At 38.0% G+C, this 18,166-nt stretch overlaps 1 protein-coding gene and 1 pseudogene across 1 annotated transcript in view; both read left to right on the top strand.

The window, feature by feature from the left end:
* LOC116052262 overlaps window positions 1-18,166 on the top strand; it is a 113,484-nt gene that overhangs the window by 80,442 nt on the left and 14,876 nt on the right. The window contains exon 2 of the mRNA XM_031302797.2: window positions 17,734-18,072. Coding sequence (XP_031158657.2) covers window positions 17,734-18,072 — 339 coding nt within the window. The remainder of the gene's footprint in view (window positions 1-17,733; window positions 18,073-18,166) is intronic.
* LOC116052654 lies at window positions 4,348-6,427 on the top strand (annotated as a pseudogene).

Here is an 18,166-nt window from a genome sequence, read left to right on the forward strand (position 1 = left end):
TCAAGTCTGTTATCTTCCTCCATTAGCCTACATTACATACGTGCTGGAATTGGAATTGGTGGTTGTGTATTGTTGCTTTCTTCTTAATAAATACTATGCTTTATGAAGAGCTACCAAACTGATAATGAAATTAAAGACTTGTTTATTGAATGACTGCAACTTAGCAGAAACGACAATTAAAAATAATTACTCAGTAGATTCAAATACTGATATATTACATTACTTTTATAGTTTTTACTCATTTCAGTGTTAGTAACGAAACATGGTGATCTGTTAACACACATGCAATCCAGATTCATGACAAATTTGAAAAATTCCCCACGTTGGGTGTGTCTAATAGATATAAACACAAGAGTAACTGAAGTTACCGTGAATTCAACAATATCAAAGTGATATAAAATTATAAATTATCCGCTGTTTCGTTATTTTTCTTATAAAAAATCGGAATAGTATTCCAGTACTGACCCACTTTAAGCACTGCAGTATAGTATACTTTGGTTTTTCTCACAAAGGTCAGCGCAACTCAGGTCAAAGTTCAACAAATTTGAACTTTTGACACAGTGCTGCTCTAAACACCATATACATCAGTGTAAGACCATTGCAACACACCACATACACAGTATAGAGAAGGCTGGCCCAAAAGTTGTTTTTCCACAATAATGTAAATACGGCTTATGACTTGTAGTGCCTGAGCACATAAAACCTTTCAGACCTGACCTGAACCTTTACTTATGTTTCATAGTGTGTCGTGTGACCAGTTCTCCCCTAACAGGAACAATTAACAGGAGGCCAATATTGTACAAAAATACATTGGTTTTATTACAAAAAGTTTAAAAGAATCCCAATTAAAATAGCAAGGACAGATTAATAAAATAATAAATTAGATGGCAGATACATATGGTCTTACTCTCCTCAAAGTAGGAAGGTCGGGTCAGCACGCGCACACCACTCCGGGAGACGACTGTGGGAGACAGAAAAAGGAGACAGAAGGCCCAGCACCGACAAGGACATGCACTACACACTTATTTCTACACAATTCACTTCAAAATATCACGCCAGTCACTACAGAATATCATGCAAGTCACTACAGAATATCATGCAAGTCACTACAAAATATCATGCAAGTCACTACAAAATATACAGTGTTTCCAAATTACCGCAGCCAAGCATTTCGTACCTGCACAACAGGAGAATCCACACAACACAGTGCGCTCAGTGAGAGGTAAGGGACTAATGACTGAACCTGGTGAGCTTTTTATCACTTCCTGATTGGCAACAGGTCACATGACCACATGCACGAATCAGATGGTTTCCCACAGACTCAAAGTAATAAACCCAGAACTGAACCTTGTGGCACTCCATTGGGAATGTTCAAAAAAATACTTTTAAAGGCCAGCTGTTGCGATGTTCAAGCCTCCTCTTAATTTGCTATATATGGTGATGAATGATTTCCCTTATTTGTACCCTTGTAAGCAGCATAGACTCTAGTCAGTCGGCCCATTGGTCAGTCAGTCCAACACTTCGGTCCAGACGGAAATATCTAAAAAGTTATTGAATGGATTGCCATGGAATTTGATACATATATCCATGGTGCCCAAAGGATGAACTCTAATAAATTTAGACTGCACCTGACTTTTTTTTCTTGCACCAATGACCATATTAATTTGCCTAATGTTTTGGTTTATGATTGAATACCTGCAAAACTACTGACATTCCCATCAGCCTCAGCTGTACTTTGTGTTTAGTGGTAATTAACAAATGCCAACACGTGTTTCACCCAAGCATTTTGCTGCTTATCAGCATGTTATAGCATTGTCATTATGAGCATGTTAGCATGTTAGCATGCTGATGCTGATAAGTACAGTACAGCCTCATAGACCCGTTAGCATGACTGTAGACTATTAGTCTTGTTTTGTTTTTATCATAGCCATAAATATTATTTTTCTGTTTTAACAAAACAATATCCACACTACCAAGAGATGAAGAAAGAGTATAACAGAATATAAGTCAAATAAATTGCATGCTTTCTGGAATTAGGTGTTTGTTTGTGTTCAGGTGGTCGGGGGTTACAGGTAAATCTGACCCATTAAGTGTACTAATGAAAACCCTCTGTAGATAAACTTAAAACAAGGCATACGTTCTAGCACTCTTGTTATCACACTGGACTTGTATGAAAGTTGTTACACACATAACCTGCTGCACTGTTGGTCAGTTGTCCATGTGAAAGTGAAGCATCACAAATCATGATAGTTCTAGTTTACCGCTGGGATTCACTTCTATGTCCGCCATTTGAGGTTATCCCCTGGTGATAAACTTATTTAATTTTTATTTTGAATTACTGTAAGACCACCCTACAATAGCATTAGTTTAGGTGTCTGTGAGGCTGGACATTGTCATTTGTGGAGGAAGCATAATGTTCATTCTGGCCCTCAGGTTCTCTGACAGACACACCTTCAACTATTAGCTCAAATAGCTAGACGAAGATGGAGACCACACAGGATTTTAAGTAAGTTAACTAATATCTTATTCATAACTTCGTAATGTAGTCTGTAGGTTAGTAGTGTTTGTTGTGTTGAATGGATGGTGTTGTGTAGCCAAATCAAACAAGAGAAAACTAACCAAAAGAGTATTGATCACAAAACAGAAAGAAGAGCTAGCCATTATAGTCCCAAGCTGTCTTGTGCTCATACAACATGTTAAAGGAAGACGCCGACTTATTAGGACTTTAGCTTATTCACCGTATACTGCTCTAAACACCATATACATCAGTATCCCCCCAGAGTTAGATAAGTCCATACATACCCTTCTCATCTCCATACGTGTTGTAACTCTGTCTGACGCACCCACCGCTAGCCTTGCTTAGCATAGATCCTGGAGGTAACCGGCTCCATCTAGCCTACTGCTCCCAATAAGTGACAAAATAACGCCAACATTTTCCTATTTACATGTTGTGATTTGTATAGTCACAGCGTGTACAAATAACAAGGTCACATGAGACACAGCCATCTTCTAACAGTATACATTCTGGGAACTACATTCTCAGAAGGCGAAACACTGCTACTTGGGCAGAGTGATTAGCGCAACAGCTGAAAAGCACCGTTGTTACTCTCTGCTCCTCACCACGGGGCTTCTCAGGTGCTGCAAGCAAATCACTCTGCCCAAGTAGCAGAAGTTGCAGTGCAAAAGCAAGTGACTTGCAGTGGAATGTGGTAAAATATGTGGATAATTTATTAAAGGGAAAAATCCCTTGAATTTGTAAGTACATTTGAGAAGCGCGCACAAGGAGGCTAACCTAGCTTACCTTAAAAAGGTAAAGGAGAATGCAAAGCCCCCTTTCCCCAAAACAGAACAGGACATGGATGTATGGGTACAGGGCCAGGCAGCATGACGGAGACAACTGTAGGACAGAGAACACTACAGGCGTGCTTTCACCAGCAACCTGATAGCTGCTGGTTAGTAAATACGCAGGAACACCAAAAGCACCAACCAACCAAAGTTCAAAACATCTGTTAATGTATGTCTTCTTTAGTTCATTGGCTATTTAGGTTTTTTCATGGCACACGTCACTTACACATTCTGCACTTACTGCGGTGTCTTGTGTAGACTGTTTACATATTTGTGCTCATCATCTGTACATTTTATGTACTGGTGTTCTTGTAGAATACATTATGAATGCATATTTCTAAAATTGTATGATGTTTTTGTTGAGTTATTATTACACAATACTTTTTCTGAGCTTTTTGAATCTTGCCCCTGACAAATAACCCATATTACAAAAAAAACTAAAACTAACACTTAAACTAAGCATTTTCAAAAATAAAAACTAAACTAAACTAGCAAAACCGCTTTAAAAACTCATTAAAACTAAACTGAATTTGAAAACAAAAAAACGAAATAAAAAAAATAAAAATACTAAAAAATGCAAAACTATAAATGCTTTGTTTTCTGACATGAAGCATAATGAAACTCATTTGACAGCTAGTCTATGTTTTTGTAAATCCAGTTTCAATTTTACAATACCTTTGGTCCAACACATTTTAATGGAATTTCATCGTTTTTTGATTTGTTATACCTATCATGGAATTTGTTGTCCAATACTGTTGTCACAATTTCACTTTCAATTGTATCCAGTAAAAACTATGAAGTGTGTGAAGAGAAGAATGAGGTGAAATGCTTCTCAAAGCCCAGGATGAGACCAATGTGACAGGAAGTGCACTTTTGAATATTTATTCTGTGATAACCAATCAGATGCATTTGACAGTGTGACATACATTATCATGGCCCTGTGACATCACCCCTTTTCTCACTGAAATGCCAACAATTATTCTAACATGACACAATGTCAAGATGATCCTGTTATCGGTTACACTGCTTGTTCTTCATCAAGGATGTAAGTGCTATTTTATTCTGTGCAAGTATTCAGTTAAGAATTTGCATGCCAAATAGCTACTGTGGATATGGAGGTTTTGCATGATAAATGTTACGCATCATACACGTATTGTCATTTATTTTTTCATGTATTGTATGTTTTCATTTATTTTAGATTCACTAGTTCCTGTTACCACAGTTCGACTTGGTGAAACTGCAACCTTCACGTGTGCTCTCCATTATAAGGAGACTGACCGTCCACAGCTTGACTGGTACAAGCAGAGTGCCGGGGAAACTCTGAAATTAATTGTGACAAAGCGTAAATCTACAAAACCTGAGTATGCACCAGAGTTTTCTGAATCAAGATTGGAAATAAAAAATGATAACAATTTTAGCAACCTGACCATTCTGAGGACAATCCAAGAAGATGAGGGAATGTATCACTGTGCATCCACGGAGTGGCAGACAAGTCCTGTATGGAGTGGGACATATTTGTTAATAAAAGGTAATTATGATCTACTTTTATAGAGTTTGGCAAATACCTCAGACATTGATCCAAACCTTCACTGTGGTAATGTTTCAGAAAAATAACTGTTTAAGGATAACAAGCCTGTTTTGAAAAAATCTAAAAACTTCCCATGTCAATCCAATTAAATATACAGACACAGGTCATCTAATTATTTCCAAATGTTTGTGAATACCTGAATGTCGCTGTGTATGTGTTGTCTTAATTATTTGACAAAAAAATCTTTTCAACCACTTAACACTAAACATGTTCCTGTGTTTTGTCCAACACATCCTCATATCTAAATGACGTCCAATCAGTGTTTCAACAACTGTATTTTACTCTGAGAACACATGTACTGGACTAAAAGGGCTCCAAATTTGCTACATTTCAGCAGAGTATCATGTCAAACTACTAAAGTCGCATTTGAGATGTACTTAAATTCTACTTTGGCTTTCAAAATGTGCTTGGAAATCCTTTTAACACAGTTTTGTATGACGCAGGAAACACTCAGAGGACATCAAACTACACTGTTGTTCAGTGGCCGACAGTATCTGATCCAGTCCGTCCAGGAGACTCTGTGACTCTCCAGTGTTCAGTCTTCTCCGACTCTGGGAACAAGACGTGTGTTCTGGTTCAGAGCCGGATCGAATAAATCTTATCCGGACATCATCTACACTGAAGGAAGAAGACATAATGAATGTGACAAGAGATCTGACGCTCAGAAGAGTTGTGTTTATCGCTTCTCTAAGAACGTCAGCTACTCTGATACCGGGACTTACTACTGTGCTGTGGCCACATGTGGGGAGATATTATTTGGAGATGGAACTAAACTGGACATTGAAGGTAACTGTATAATAAGTAAATTTGCTTATTAAAGTGTTTTTATTTTAAAATATTATTTTTTATATTATTTTACAAGCAAAATGATACAACCAGGAGTTGAATTAAACACCATTTACTTTTACCTGTTGTTTTTTCCATTTGATAATGTTTCAGGAACCAGCGTGTGGTCACAGTAGGCCAATACAATTATTTTCTCAGTTATCTCGGCCATAAGTCTGATTGTTACAGCCTTCCTCATTTACGCCATCAAGAGAAACAACGGTAATGGAAACTACTCATAGTTCTCTGTCCAACAGTATTACATAAAAACTACTGCATCTGTATTTATTATCTATATATTTTCTGTTTCATGATTTCAGCTGCTGTTGCCGGGCAAAAACACAGTGGTGGTCAGAAAATTCCACAGGTAAAAAACATAACGGTAAAGTAGAAGTAACCTTATTGAAATAGTTATTTTAGTTATTTTACTTTGTCATCTCACATTTCCTCAGAGAGATGAAGACAGAAGTATTTATTCTGCTGTCGTCTTCACTGTGATGAAAACTGGAAGTGGTGCGATAAAGAAATCAAAAGCAGCAGAGAGACAGAGGAGCTACGCTGCTGTCAAGGCTTTTGGGATGGATTAGTGAGTTAACAGGTCTGTTTGCCATCAGTTGGTACTGTATGTTAGTCTGTTTGGAGCTAAAGGGTTTACCTGAGGTAATGCTGTAAGCGCAAATGTGCACAATTAAAAGTTACATAGCAGGGTGCCCTGATGGCTTATAGATCGGGTAAAGAACACAAACAGCAACAGACCAGATTCATGTCCAGCTGGAAATATTTTTTTTTTAAATGTCATTATTTCTCTCACCCTCATTTCCTGTTCTCTATTGCTATTCAATAAAGGACAAAAATGCCTCCCCCAAAAATTGTTAAAAAAGAAAATGGCAAAGTAATTAGTTTTTTTTCCAGCAAAATCTGTCTATGACAACTAGGATATTCTCAATTTTGCAACAAAAGAAAAAAGAAACTAAGTTTCCGTTAAGATGGACATTACTTAAATTATAAGGTTTCTACTGTAACTGGGAGTAATTGTAAATATGGAATTTTCCACTGGATCAGTGTTGGCAAAAATATATCACAAATTCTAAAATTCAAGAAGGAGAACACTGATTTCGGATTAGTACTCTGTATCAGCCTGTAACCTGTATTTTTTGTGTTGCTGTGTAACTATTTGTAAACAGGATTTGTAACTCTATCAAACAATGTCAATAAAGAAAACACTGTTTTTTTGCCAAACTGTTGTTTTTGGTGTGATCTCTCTAAAAACAAGTGTTGGTTCTGCTGCAGATTCTCTATCATTTGCCAGAATCACTGAAATCCATCCAACATTTAAATGATAACAAAACAGAATTTATCAAGTCTCTAACCTTAACAACATGATAGGTACAGTATTTCACATGCAAACTGCTGCTCTTAAAGTATTTGTGATGAGTGAAGATGCAGTTGCTCCATATGAAAAGTCAATATAAATATCAATTTTTATGTCAACAAAACAACAAAAGCAAACACAGACATGTTGACAACAAGCACCATTACCCTACTATTGGATGGCAATTGGGAATAAAAAGCTACGTGTAATCCCACCCAAACTGAAGCTCTCTGTAGAGACTCGGGAACCGTTCCACAGACTGCTCTGTCTACAGAGAGGGCTGGTACTGGTTGTGGTAATCTGCTCTAACAACAGAGTATACACACTCTGGTGGGGACTCTCTCTTCTTCCTCCTCCCTCTTTTCACTTTCCTTGTTGAGAAATTCAGTGCTGCATAGTTCATTCTTTGCTTTACCATCTGGCAAGATTAGGTCTGTAACATATAAATTGCTGAACAGTGATCCATAGTTCTTGGTGTAATTTTTCAGTCATCATCTTTGTACTTTAAACCCATTTATCATGCAGTAACAGATGTACCAGCTCAACAGTCAGTTTTCTATATTTTTGAGTTTGAGTTTTGTTATGAGTATAATATGTGTCATGTCCACTTTGTCAAGAGAATCTGATGAATAAAAATAGTAACGTTCCTTGCACACTGAGTCCAAAATTTTCTAGCGTAAATTTCAGACTCAGTGTGCAAGGACCTTAGGATTATAGGCAGAATATTTATCACCTGACACACCCACATCTAGATCTCTAGTTGCAAGGTGTGAAGAAATGTGGCCAAAACCACAGGATATGAGATGTGAAGAGCTCCCATGGGCTCTCAATTTCGAAAAACCAAACATATTACTCCTATACTTAATTAAATCACTCCACTGGCTTCTGATAAAAAACAGAATTGATTTCAAAATATTGCTCACTGTTGACAATCTAATGGCCTAACTCCTAACTACATCTCTGACCTGCTCACTGCTTACAAACCCTCCAGAACTCTTAGATCATCCGTCGCTGGTCTCCTTACTGTACCCATGATCAGAATATTGTTATTATTATTATTATGATGCAGACCCCCCTGCTCAGAACAGACCTGACTATGGGCTTCAACAGGATGTGTAGTGAGGGAACAGCAACAAGAGGCTTCAGGAGGCTAATTTGTAGTTTGTCTTGTTAATGTGCTCATTCAAAGTACAAACGCTAAAGTGCATGCGTGCGTGCGTGCGTGCGTGCGTGCGTGCGTGCGTGTGTGCGTGCGTGCGTGCGTGCGTGCGTGCGTATGTGTCCAACCCTGCTGAACCCTTCACCTACTGCTATAAGTTGTTGTGATATTAAAATAATCATAAAAAATAAAATGTTATTCCTTGCCTTTAAAAAAACGGGCTGCTTCCTAAGGCCAAAACAAAGAGTGAGAAAAGTAGTTTGTATTGACACCGTAGTTTGAAGTCCAGCCACAACAATGCTAAAGTTTCTATGCATTTGTTGTGACTGTGAATGTGTGTTTATCTGTGTATGTGTGATAGTACAAAGTGTGACAGATAGGTTGTATCTATTTTAATTATCTATACATCTCCCTCAGATACAAATATGCAGGTCAGAAACTGTAAATCGCCTCCAGGTGAATGTGTTGCTGTGATACTGTGAGAGTGTCTCTCTGCTGCTGCCTTTCACCACTACTGAAAAGAAGTGAGTATAGAGGATGGATGGTTTAACAGTCCTCCTCTGTATGCTGTGCTCTTACTGCTGAAATGACTGACAGGCAGAGTGGGCGGGTCATCATTGATGATGTGGAGCATCTGAATTGGCTGGCTCTTACAATATTTAAGATGGCTCCTCTTTATGGCTTTATCTTTATCTTGTATCTAATGCACACAATTCAAACTTTAATAAATAAAAGTTCATGTTTAACCGAGTGCTACAGGCACTGTTGTAGGGTTTTCTATCAGGCCTAAGGACATAGGCCTATATATTTAGAGATACATTACATGTGATGCATTTATATTTAAAGGTTAGTTGTTTCAGTGTCCATTTTAAAATGAATATTTAGCGTTTGAAAAAAAATAAGTTAACCTAACACAGAGAAGTCACTGAATGCAGAAAGGGAGAACATTGTATATAATGACCATGTGCACAAATACGGGCACCCAGTGGCATGAACACACAAAATGGCTTGTATAGGCAGCAATTCAGGCTTGGTTCTTTTCCTCAGACAGCATCCCATTCAGAAAATTCTGAAAAAGTGTTTGTGTTGATGTTGATTTAAAATTGTTTTGCATGGATTACACACTGGCAATCTAATACCAAGGCTGAACGTTTAAGAGCCATGCTTTAGCCACAAATTGACAGGATCATTTAATTTTTATAAATTCTACAATTCTTAAATATATACACAAACACATACAAAAAAACTGAGTGGCAGTTTAGAGAAAAATGTCAATAAAGAAAACATATCTATGACAACAGGGTTATTCCTAATTTTGCAACACAGAAATAAAGAAAAAAGACACTATGTTTCAGTTAACAAATGCCATTACTAAAATTAGGTTTTTACTGTAAGTGGGAGTAATTGTAAACATGAAGGTTTCTACTGGAGCAGGGTTGGCATTAATACATAAGAAATTCTATAATTCAAGAAAAAGAGTTCTGATTTTGCATCCATTATCTGTTTTTTGTTTTGTTGTAGGTGAGTGTAACTATTTGTAAACGTGATTTGTAACTCTATCAAACAATGTGAATAAATGAAACACACTGATTTTTATTGCCAAACTGTTTCTGCTGGTGTAGTCTATATCGACGACGATTCATTTAGGATATTGCTCCGGTGCAAGACGATTGTGATTGGTTTAAAGAAATGCTAATAAACCAGAGCACGTTTCTCTCCCATCCTGGAGTGCTGTGTGGACTAGCCAGACCCTCCTCCGCAGAGCTGTGGAGGAAGGTCTGGCAATGCTAGACTACTGCTGGTGTGATCTGTCAAATAAACAAGTGTTGGTTTTGCTGCAGATTTCTGCAACAGCAAACAGACATGTTGACAACATGTCCCCTTACAGAAATACAGGCACATATGCTTTGACATTAAAGTAAAAAAGCAACTGAAAATCTGGTGATCTTTCACAAAATCAGCTGAGTGCAACTGGCAACTTCTTAAGAAAATATACATATTCTGACTGATACACACCCTATCACTATTGGATGACAATTGGGAATAAAAAGCTATGTGTCTCTCTGTAGAGACTCTGTAACCGTTCCACAGACTGCTTCATCTGCTCTAACAACAGAGTACACACAGTCTGGTGGCGACTCTCTCTTCTTACTCTTCCCTCTTTTCACTTTCCTTGTTGAGAAATCCAGTGCTGTGTAGTTCATTGCCCTTGCTTCACCATCCTGCAAAAATGTAATATTTGTGTCAAGTACAAATATTTCAGAGATTAGGTCGGTGACATCAAAAAACATCTCTAGAGTATAGATTGCTATAGTGAATTTACAGTGAGCTTAACAGTTCATTTTATGTACTAATTTTTCATTCATCAGTACATTGTTTGACTTTAAACCCATTTATCATACAGTAACAGATGTGGTACCAGCTAAACAGTTAGTTTTATATTTTTTTGTTGTGACTAATATTATGTGTCATGTCCAGATAATCTGATAAATAAAATTAGTAAGAGTATAGGCAGAATATTTATCACACACCCACATCTAGATCTCTACCCCTAGCCAGTGCAAATCAGACAACACACCGCTACATATTTACCAGATCATTTGATTGATCCACAGTTGACCTGTCATTATCACGATGATGGGAGGCACTCAATGGTCCTGTCAAAAAAAAAAAAAAAGATAACATCCTCCAGCGTGATTTTTTCACCCTATCACTAGAGGACAGAGATAAATGAACAACATATTTTAATCACTTTTTCAGTTTTTGGCTTTGCAGTTAAACACATGTGCTCCTGTAATGTGTTCAATACACCTTCAGTGTTATAATGTTAACCACTGATTAACTTCACTAGAGCTTTGAGCAGTCACGGGTGAAGTGATTTGCTCAAGAGCAACTGGACAGTAGTTTGTAATAGCATGTAACTTCTATAATTAGAAGTTTCTGCTGCAATAGGATATGGTGGTGGGAGATTATCTATAATAACCAGTAGGTTGGTGTTGCCTTCCTTCACATACAATATTTTTGCATAAAGAGTATTTAGTCTGTCATAGTGATAGTTTTATTTGGGTAAAGTATTTGATAATTTCCACTGTCATATTTTGTTAATTAGAAATACAAATGTAGATTATGGTATTGTTATGGTTCAGACAGTCAGACTTAAGTGAAATTAAAAAAGTAAGTGTGGTGAACCTACCTTTGCAATGTTCACAAACTTTCCTTCGATTTCCGTAGAAAATAAGGGTGGCGATTACAGTCACACAGCAGGCCAACAGGACTCCAAGAACAAGGACAACTGGCTCCAGTTCTGATCCTGAATCACATACACTTCTGGACCCTTGGGAGTAATCACTTACTAGTCAGTTTAGAAATAATTATGTTTGTCACCAGGCACAATTTGTATGTCATTTTAACCAGGCTAAATGAATTAATGCAAGATGCATACATGATTTTGATACAACTTTTAAAAACATACTTGTCTCCACTTTAGTTCCTTCACCAAACAGGATCTCTCCACACGTGACCACAGCACAGTAGTAAGTCCCAGTATCAGAGGAGTTCTGTATAGTTTTGGACAGACTGTAGACACAACTTCTTTTCTCTTCTTCATCGCTGTGAGTATAAATGATGCCTGGATGAGATTCTCCTGATCCAGATCTGAACCAGTACACACTGTGTTCACCTGGACACTGATCTGTGTTTCCTTTTGTCTTGGAGAGAAGGGAACACTGGAGAGTCACTGAGTCGCCCGGCTGGACCGACTCAGTCTCTGGACTTTGTTTCACATAGACCGATTTCTGCTGATTACGATCTGCGTGATTCATTAAAGAAGACATCAAAAGAAATTCATGATTTAAATGATTTGCTTGACATAAAAACTTGGCACAAACACTGAAAGTAAAAGATGTTTTACCGTTCACAGCCAAGAAGATGCCATTGATGAAATTATCTTTATATGTCGCTCCATAGTGACAGAAGTATGTTGCTTCGTCCTCTTTGCTGATATTTGTAATGGTAAGAAAATACTGAGTATCCCTTTTTGTAGCTGTGAAACGTGGGTTGTTAAATTCTTTACTAATAGTTGATTGACCAACAATTTCAGCAACGACACGTTGGACCATATATCCAAGAGGCTGCTTGTACCAGTAAAAGAATTTGCCTCTTGTCTCAGAAACTGGACACTCCAAAGTTACATTTCTACCAACTTCAACCACAGTCAAAGAGATCTGGTGAGGAACCTCTGCAGTTTGAATCAGGTCTGAAGAAAAAACAGACAAACAGTAACAGTTTAACACGTGAGAACAAAGACAATAAATAATGTTAATGGCTTCCCGTTAGATTATTACAGGACAGTACATGGTCTCACACTAGTTAAGAATTGCACTTACACATGGTACTAAGTAGAATCAAAACAGCCAGTCTTCTGATCATTGTGGTGCAGCAGCTTTCTCTTACACTACTGATGTCTTACCACCCAAATGGAAGATGTAGTGAGTTGACCAAGGTTTACAAAGCAGAAATCGTAGTGATTGGCTGAAATGTAGAAAATGACCTCCCCCCTTCATTTAGCAAACCTGTGATCCATTTTCATTTGATAGGAAATCTACATGTTCTAGGTTGTTTTTTCAAAAGCCGGTGGGTTTTTTTTATTGTTTCTGTGATAACCTTTTTTGTGTTTTTAGCTTAGTTAAGAACAAGCACTGGAAGTCTTTAAGCAATATTTAGAGGTCACAATCAACAGTCAAACTCCGGGCCTAAAAAGTGAAGCCAATGCAAATGTGCCTTAAACCTGCATTCTATTTAATGCCAGCGGGGGGCGACTCCACTGGTTGCAAAAAGTCTGATTATATAGAAGTCATAATTGAAATGCCCCTACTTCTCACTTGATGTACCTCAGTTAACATTTTCCTTATGAGTTTATGGCCTCAATCACAAGTTTAAAGTCCTCTTTAATACAGAATGATGTTCCTTTTGTAAATTTGACACTATTGGAGTTGTTGAAAGCTACATTGTCCCCTTTCAGTGTAGGCTAGCTGTTTTGCTACCTGTGTTTAGGGAACTTTTGAAATAATGTTAGCTACAGTCGAGGTGGTAGCCTGCACGTTTGAGGGAGAGTTGCAAGGTGAGAAAAAAATGTGACCAAAACCACAGAAAATGAGATGTGAAGAGTTTGCAGGTAAATCTATATGTGAGAGGAAGAGGGCTCTCGGTTCGAACACATTACTCCTATACTTGGATCACTTCACTAGCTTTAGATAAAATACAGAATTGATTTTAAAATGTTGCTCATTGCTACAAATCATTTAATTGCCTAGGTCCTAATGACTTCTCCGACCTGCTCACTGCTTACAAACCCTCCAGAACTCTTTGATCATCAGTCGCTGCACTCACTGTATAGAGGATGGATACCCGAACCCGACGGGACCTGACGGGACCCGACGGCCCGATCCGCACTCTATTACTGTACCATTTATCAGAAGTAAATCTGATGATGGTGCATTCACTTATTATGGGCCTACTCTCTGGAACAAACTGCCTGGTGAAATAAGATGTACCACAACTGTGTCTTTTAAAAGCAAGCATGATACCTCCCTGTTCTCTCAGGCTTATAGCTAGCTTGCCTTCATCTCTCTGCCTGTCTGTCTGTCTGTCTCTCTCTCTCTCTCTCTCTCTTTGGGTATGTGTGTTTATGTTGGTGGGTGGGCAGGGGATGACTACATTTTCTATGTGTACGTTCTCATGTCTTTATTTTGTTCATAACTGTTTGATCACCAAATACTCACGGCTCCCATGATATATTGGCAGTGAACTCCCAGTACTCATATTGCCAGTGCTTAATTTGTAAAGTGGGAGGTCCCGGAGCGCAGAGGGGCGGTGGATCCGGCGACTCAAAACAGGGTTTGGAGGTAACAGAACAAAAAAAAAAATCACACTGTCTACGCTATGTGCCTACGTAGCTTCTCTGACTAAAAAAAAACTAAACAACGCTGTGTGTAGCCTACATCAGGGCAATGTTTATTTTAATTTCGAGTCAAGTCCATCCCTCTCCCCCCTCTGTCTTAACCCTGAAAATACACCTCAAAACGCATCAAAAATGCAAACACAATAAAGACTAACAAGACAGATAACAACATTGAACACTACACAAACAGTAATTTATTTTTTTCATTTAGGTGATTAATTTTTCATAGTGACACAGGAGGTGCCGGATCCAATAAAAAAGGTTCCGGATCCAACGTCGGAGGTGCCGGAACATGTCCCGACGTGTTCCGGCTCAAATTAAGCCCTGCATATTGCTAACCTAAAACTTCATAGCCTTGCAAGAAGTATTGATTTTGCTGTTTATCGTTCCCAAATGCATCAGTTTTATAAAACGTTTTTCACAAACAGACATTTTGACTTTTCATAGCAGGAAAAGCAAAAGTGAAACCAGTAAGATTAAGGATGGACCCATTTCAGATATGATTGCAATTAAACATGTTACTAGTAACACCTGTGTTTAACCAGTCTAAATGTCTGCAGTGAAAAAGGTCTTATCCACTTTGGTTTCCCTCAACATTTTGCAATGTGCACATCTGTCCACTACAACTTCGCACAACGGTAGACAGAAGCATAGCTTACAAAAATGCATACGGAGCCTTGTATGTTGTAGACATAATAAGTCTTCCTTTGTTAGAAAATAAACAGTTTAAAAATATATGTCAGCGCACCACTTGCTACTCAAATGAATAAACCCCTCCATCTCTCTGGACTCACGGCACTTTGTAAAGACCTTCTGCATGTCTGTCGTGAGAACAACAAGCAAAGCCACATGCAACAGCTACACTGACAGACATAAGCTGTGGTGGGCCATTTCTCCACCCTTCGACCAACCATCAAGGCTGTTTACTCAGAACAGACCTGACTATGGGCTTCAACAGGATGTGTAGTGAGAGGAAGAGCTACAAGAGGCTTCAGCAGGCTAAATTATAGTTTTAGTCGTGTTTGTTAATGTGCTCGTTCAAAGTACAAATAATGTCTATCTTTTGTGTGTTTGTAAAGAAAAAACTATATGCGATCTTCAATTATCACAGATGCATATTAGTTCATTTTTTTATTTAGTTTTAATGTAGATTTTTTTCATTCACCATTAATTAAAACAGGCTTCCAGTCCATCACTGCATCAAGTGACTTTAGCAAGGCTGTCATTGCTTTGGCGGATAATAGGGCAAATTAACTTAAGATCACTGTTTAAACTCTGTCTATTGGAAGAAGACCAGGGTGGGACAAGTGAATGATTAGCACCTCCCATACCCATCTCTGACAGCAACTACCAATGAAAAGCATCGGTCATATAGTGTGACTGGGGCTGTGTGTGTGTGTGTGTGTGTGTGTGTGTGTGTGTGTGTGTGTGTGTGTGTGTGTGTGTGTGTGTGTGTGTGTGTGTGTGTGTGTGTGTGTGTGTGCCCTTTACCTTCTGCTATAAGTTGGTATATTGAAATATTCATGAAAATAATATAGTTATTAGAGTTATTCTTTGTCTTTAAAAAAAAAAAAAAAACAGAAGGTAAAACTGCCTTTCTCCTGAGGCCAAAACAGAAAGTGAGAAAGGTACAAAAGCCCCTTTTGTATTGACACCTTAAATTGAAGCCCAACCACAACAATGCTTAAGTTTCCATGCATCATTTGTGGTGACTGTAAAACTGTGTTTATCTGTTTCTGTTTGCGTGAAAGTACAAATTGTGTTATGGCAGATACGTTGTCTCTCTGTTTATTTTTATTCTCTATACATATTTCAAGTTGGCAATAAACCTCTTCTCTGTTTTGGTAATTTTTTTGATGCCAGAGTTTGTGGTGTTGACCAGGACTGTATTATATTGTCAGGCGTTCCTGTCCACATTATAGGGAGGGTGTCAACCAATAAATGATGGTTGCACAGGATTGTTTTATGTTAATCACCTTATTAACCACTGGCTTATTTTATTTGTGACTTTCTCCCTCAGATAAAAATATGCAGGTCAGAAACTGTAAATCGCCTCGAGGTGAACGTGTTCCTGTAATACTGTGAGAGTGTCTCTCTGCTGCTGCCTTTCACCACCACTGAAAAGAAGTGAGTATAGAGGATGGATGGTTTGACGGCCCTCCTCTGTATGCTGCGCTCTTCCTGCTGAAGTGACTGACAGGCAGAGTGGGCGGGTCATCATCAATGATGTGGAGCATCTGAATTGGCTGGCTCTTACAATATTTAAGATGGCTCCTCTGTTTTAGTGTGTCACTTCAGCAAATGGCTGGATACATCTTTTTTAAATGCACACATATCAACATTACATTCATTTTTAACTGAGGGCTACAGGCACTGTTGTAGGACTTTTTTTATCAGGCCTAGACATAGGCCTATATATTTAGAGTTACAGTACAGGTGATGTATTCATATTTAAAGGTTAGTGCTAGCAGTGCCCTTTTTAAAATAGCTTCTGAAAAAAGTTAATTATGTATCTTCTGTTTGTTAAATCATTTGAGTTTCACTCAAAAATGGCGGCAGGGATGTAAAAAAGAGCAAATAATGAATGTCCAATCTAACACAGAGTAGCTATTTAATGCACAGAACAATTTATATGCTAAATATCTGCACAAATACGGGCACGCAATGGCATAAACACACAAAAAATATGCTTGGATCCGCAGCAGGCATTTCAGGCTTGATGCTCTTTCTTCGACGGCATTCCATTCAGAAAATCCAGACAAACTATGTATGTTGAATTAAAATTGCTTTGCATGGGTTACACACTGGCAATCTAATCTAATCCAAAAACTTTTTAAGAGCCATGCTTTGGCCACAAAGCAACAGGAAATTTCCGTTCTGAATATATAAATCCTACAATCCCTAAATCTAGTATGCTCTATGGTCTCCTTTGGCATACATTCATATTGGACTTTTCTGCTGTGTGTCATTTACGTCCTTAAAAATGTATTACAGGAACCCTGCATGGCAAACTGGAGACGTCAATGTTAAAAGACACATTTACCTGTATTTAGTTTCAGTGTCAAATATAGAAACTCACCATGAAACATGAAACAAAGTGTGCTGTTGGTGTTGTTTCATGTGTTTAGGTTGGAAAGATGGTTGATATTATTTCCACTGTGGTGGTACAGTGAAAGGCCAACATAACGAGAGGCCAATCAGATTGCTCTGAAATTGTTCCCTCCCACTTGATATGATTACTTTAAGGTGCATTATCTTCTAATCAATTTAATTTAAGTGCAGTTACAAGTCGAACAACTAGAAAATGATAACCGTATTTTATTTTCTGCTGATGCTCAGCGTCGGGCGTAAGTATATGTAGAAATGTTAGATTTACTCCAGATATATATTGAATACATTGTCATGCTCTCAAAGTGATTTGACAGGACATACATGATTCTTTCTCTGTTGTTTATCACTCATCTGCGTTTCTCTGTTATTTTTAGGATGCACAGGTGATCAGATCTTTGAGACGAAGACTGTTGGTGTTGGAGAGGATGTGACTTTAAATTGTAACCGCCAGGAATCTGACTACACAGCAGCCTTGTTTTGGATCAGACTTGTTTCTGGAAACTTTCCTGAATTCTTGGCAGGAACACTTGTCATTGATTATGATTTTGATGTTGTTAACAAGACTCCTCACATTTCAGCAAAACAAGTGCCCGGAACATTTATTCTGCATATTAATAAAACAAAGCCGAGCGATACTGGAGTTTACTACTGCATAAAGGTAAAAGGACGGACCATAATGACATTTTTGAATGGAACACTTCTGAGAATCAAAGGTAAATAAAATTCAGCAAACAGACCTTTCACATTCCTTAAAAAAAGGACTCATTCTGCTTTTATCAAACACCGTTGATGACAGCAGATTAACTG

This window comes from Sander lucioperca, chromosome 1, assembly GCF_008315115.2.
Source record: "Sander lucioperca isolate FBNREF2018 chromosome 1, SLUC_FBN_1.2, whole genome shotgun sequence".
NCBI classification, from domain to species: Eukaryota; Metazoa; Chordata; class Actinopteri; order Perciformes; family Percidae; genus Sander; species Sander lucioperca.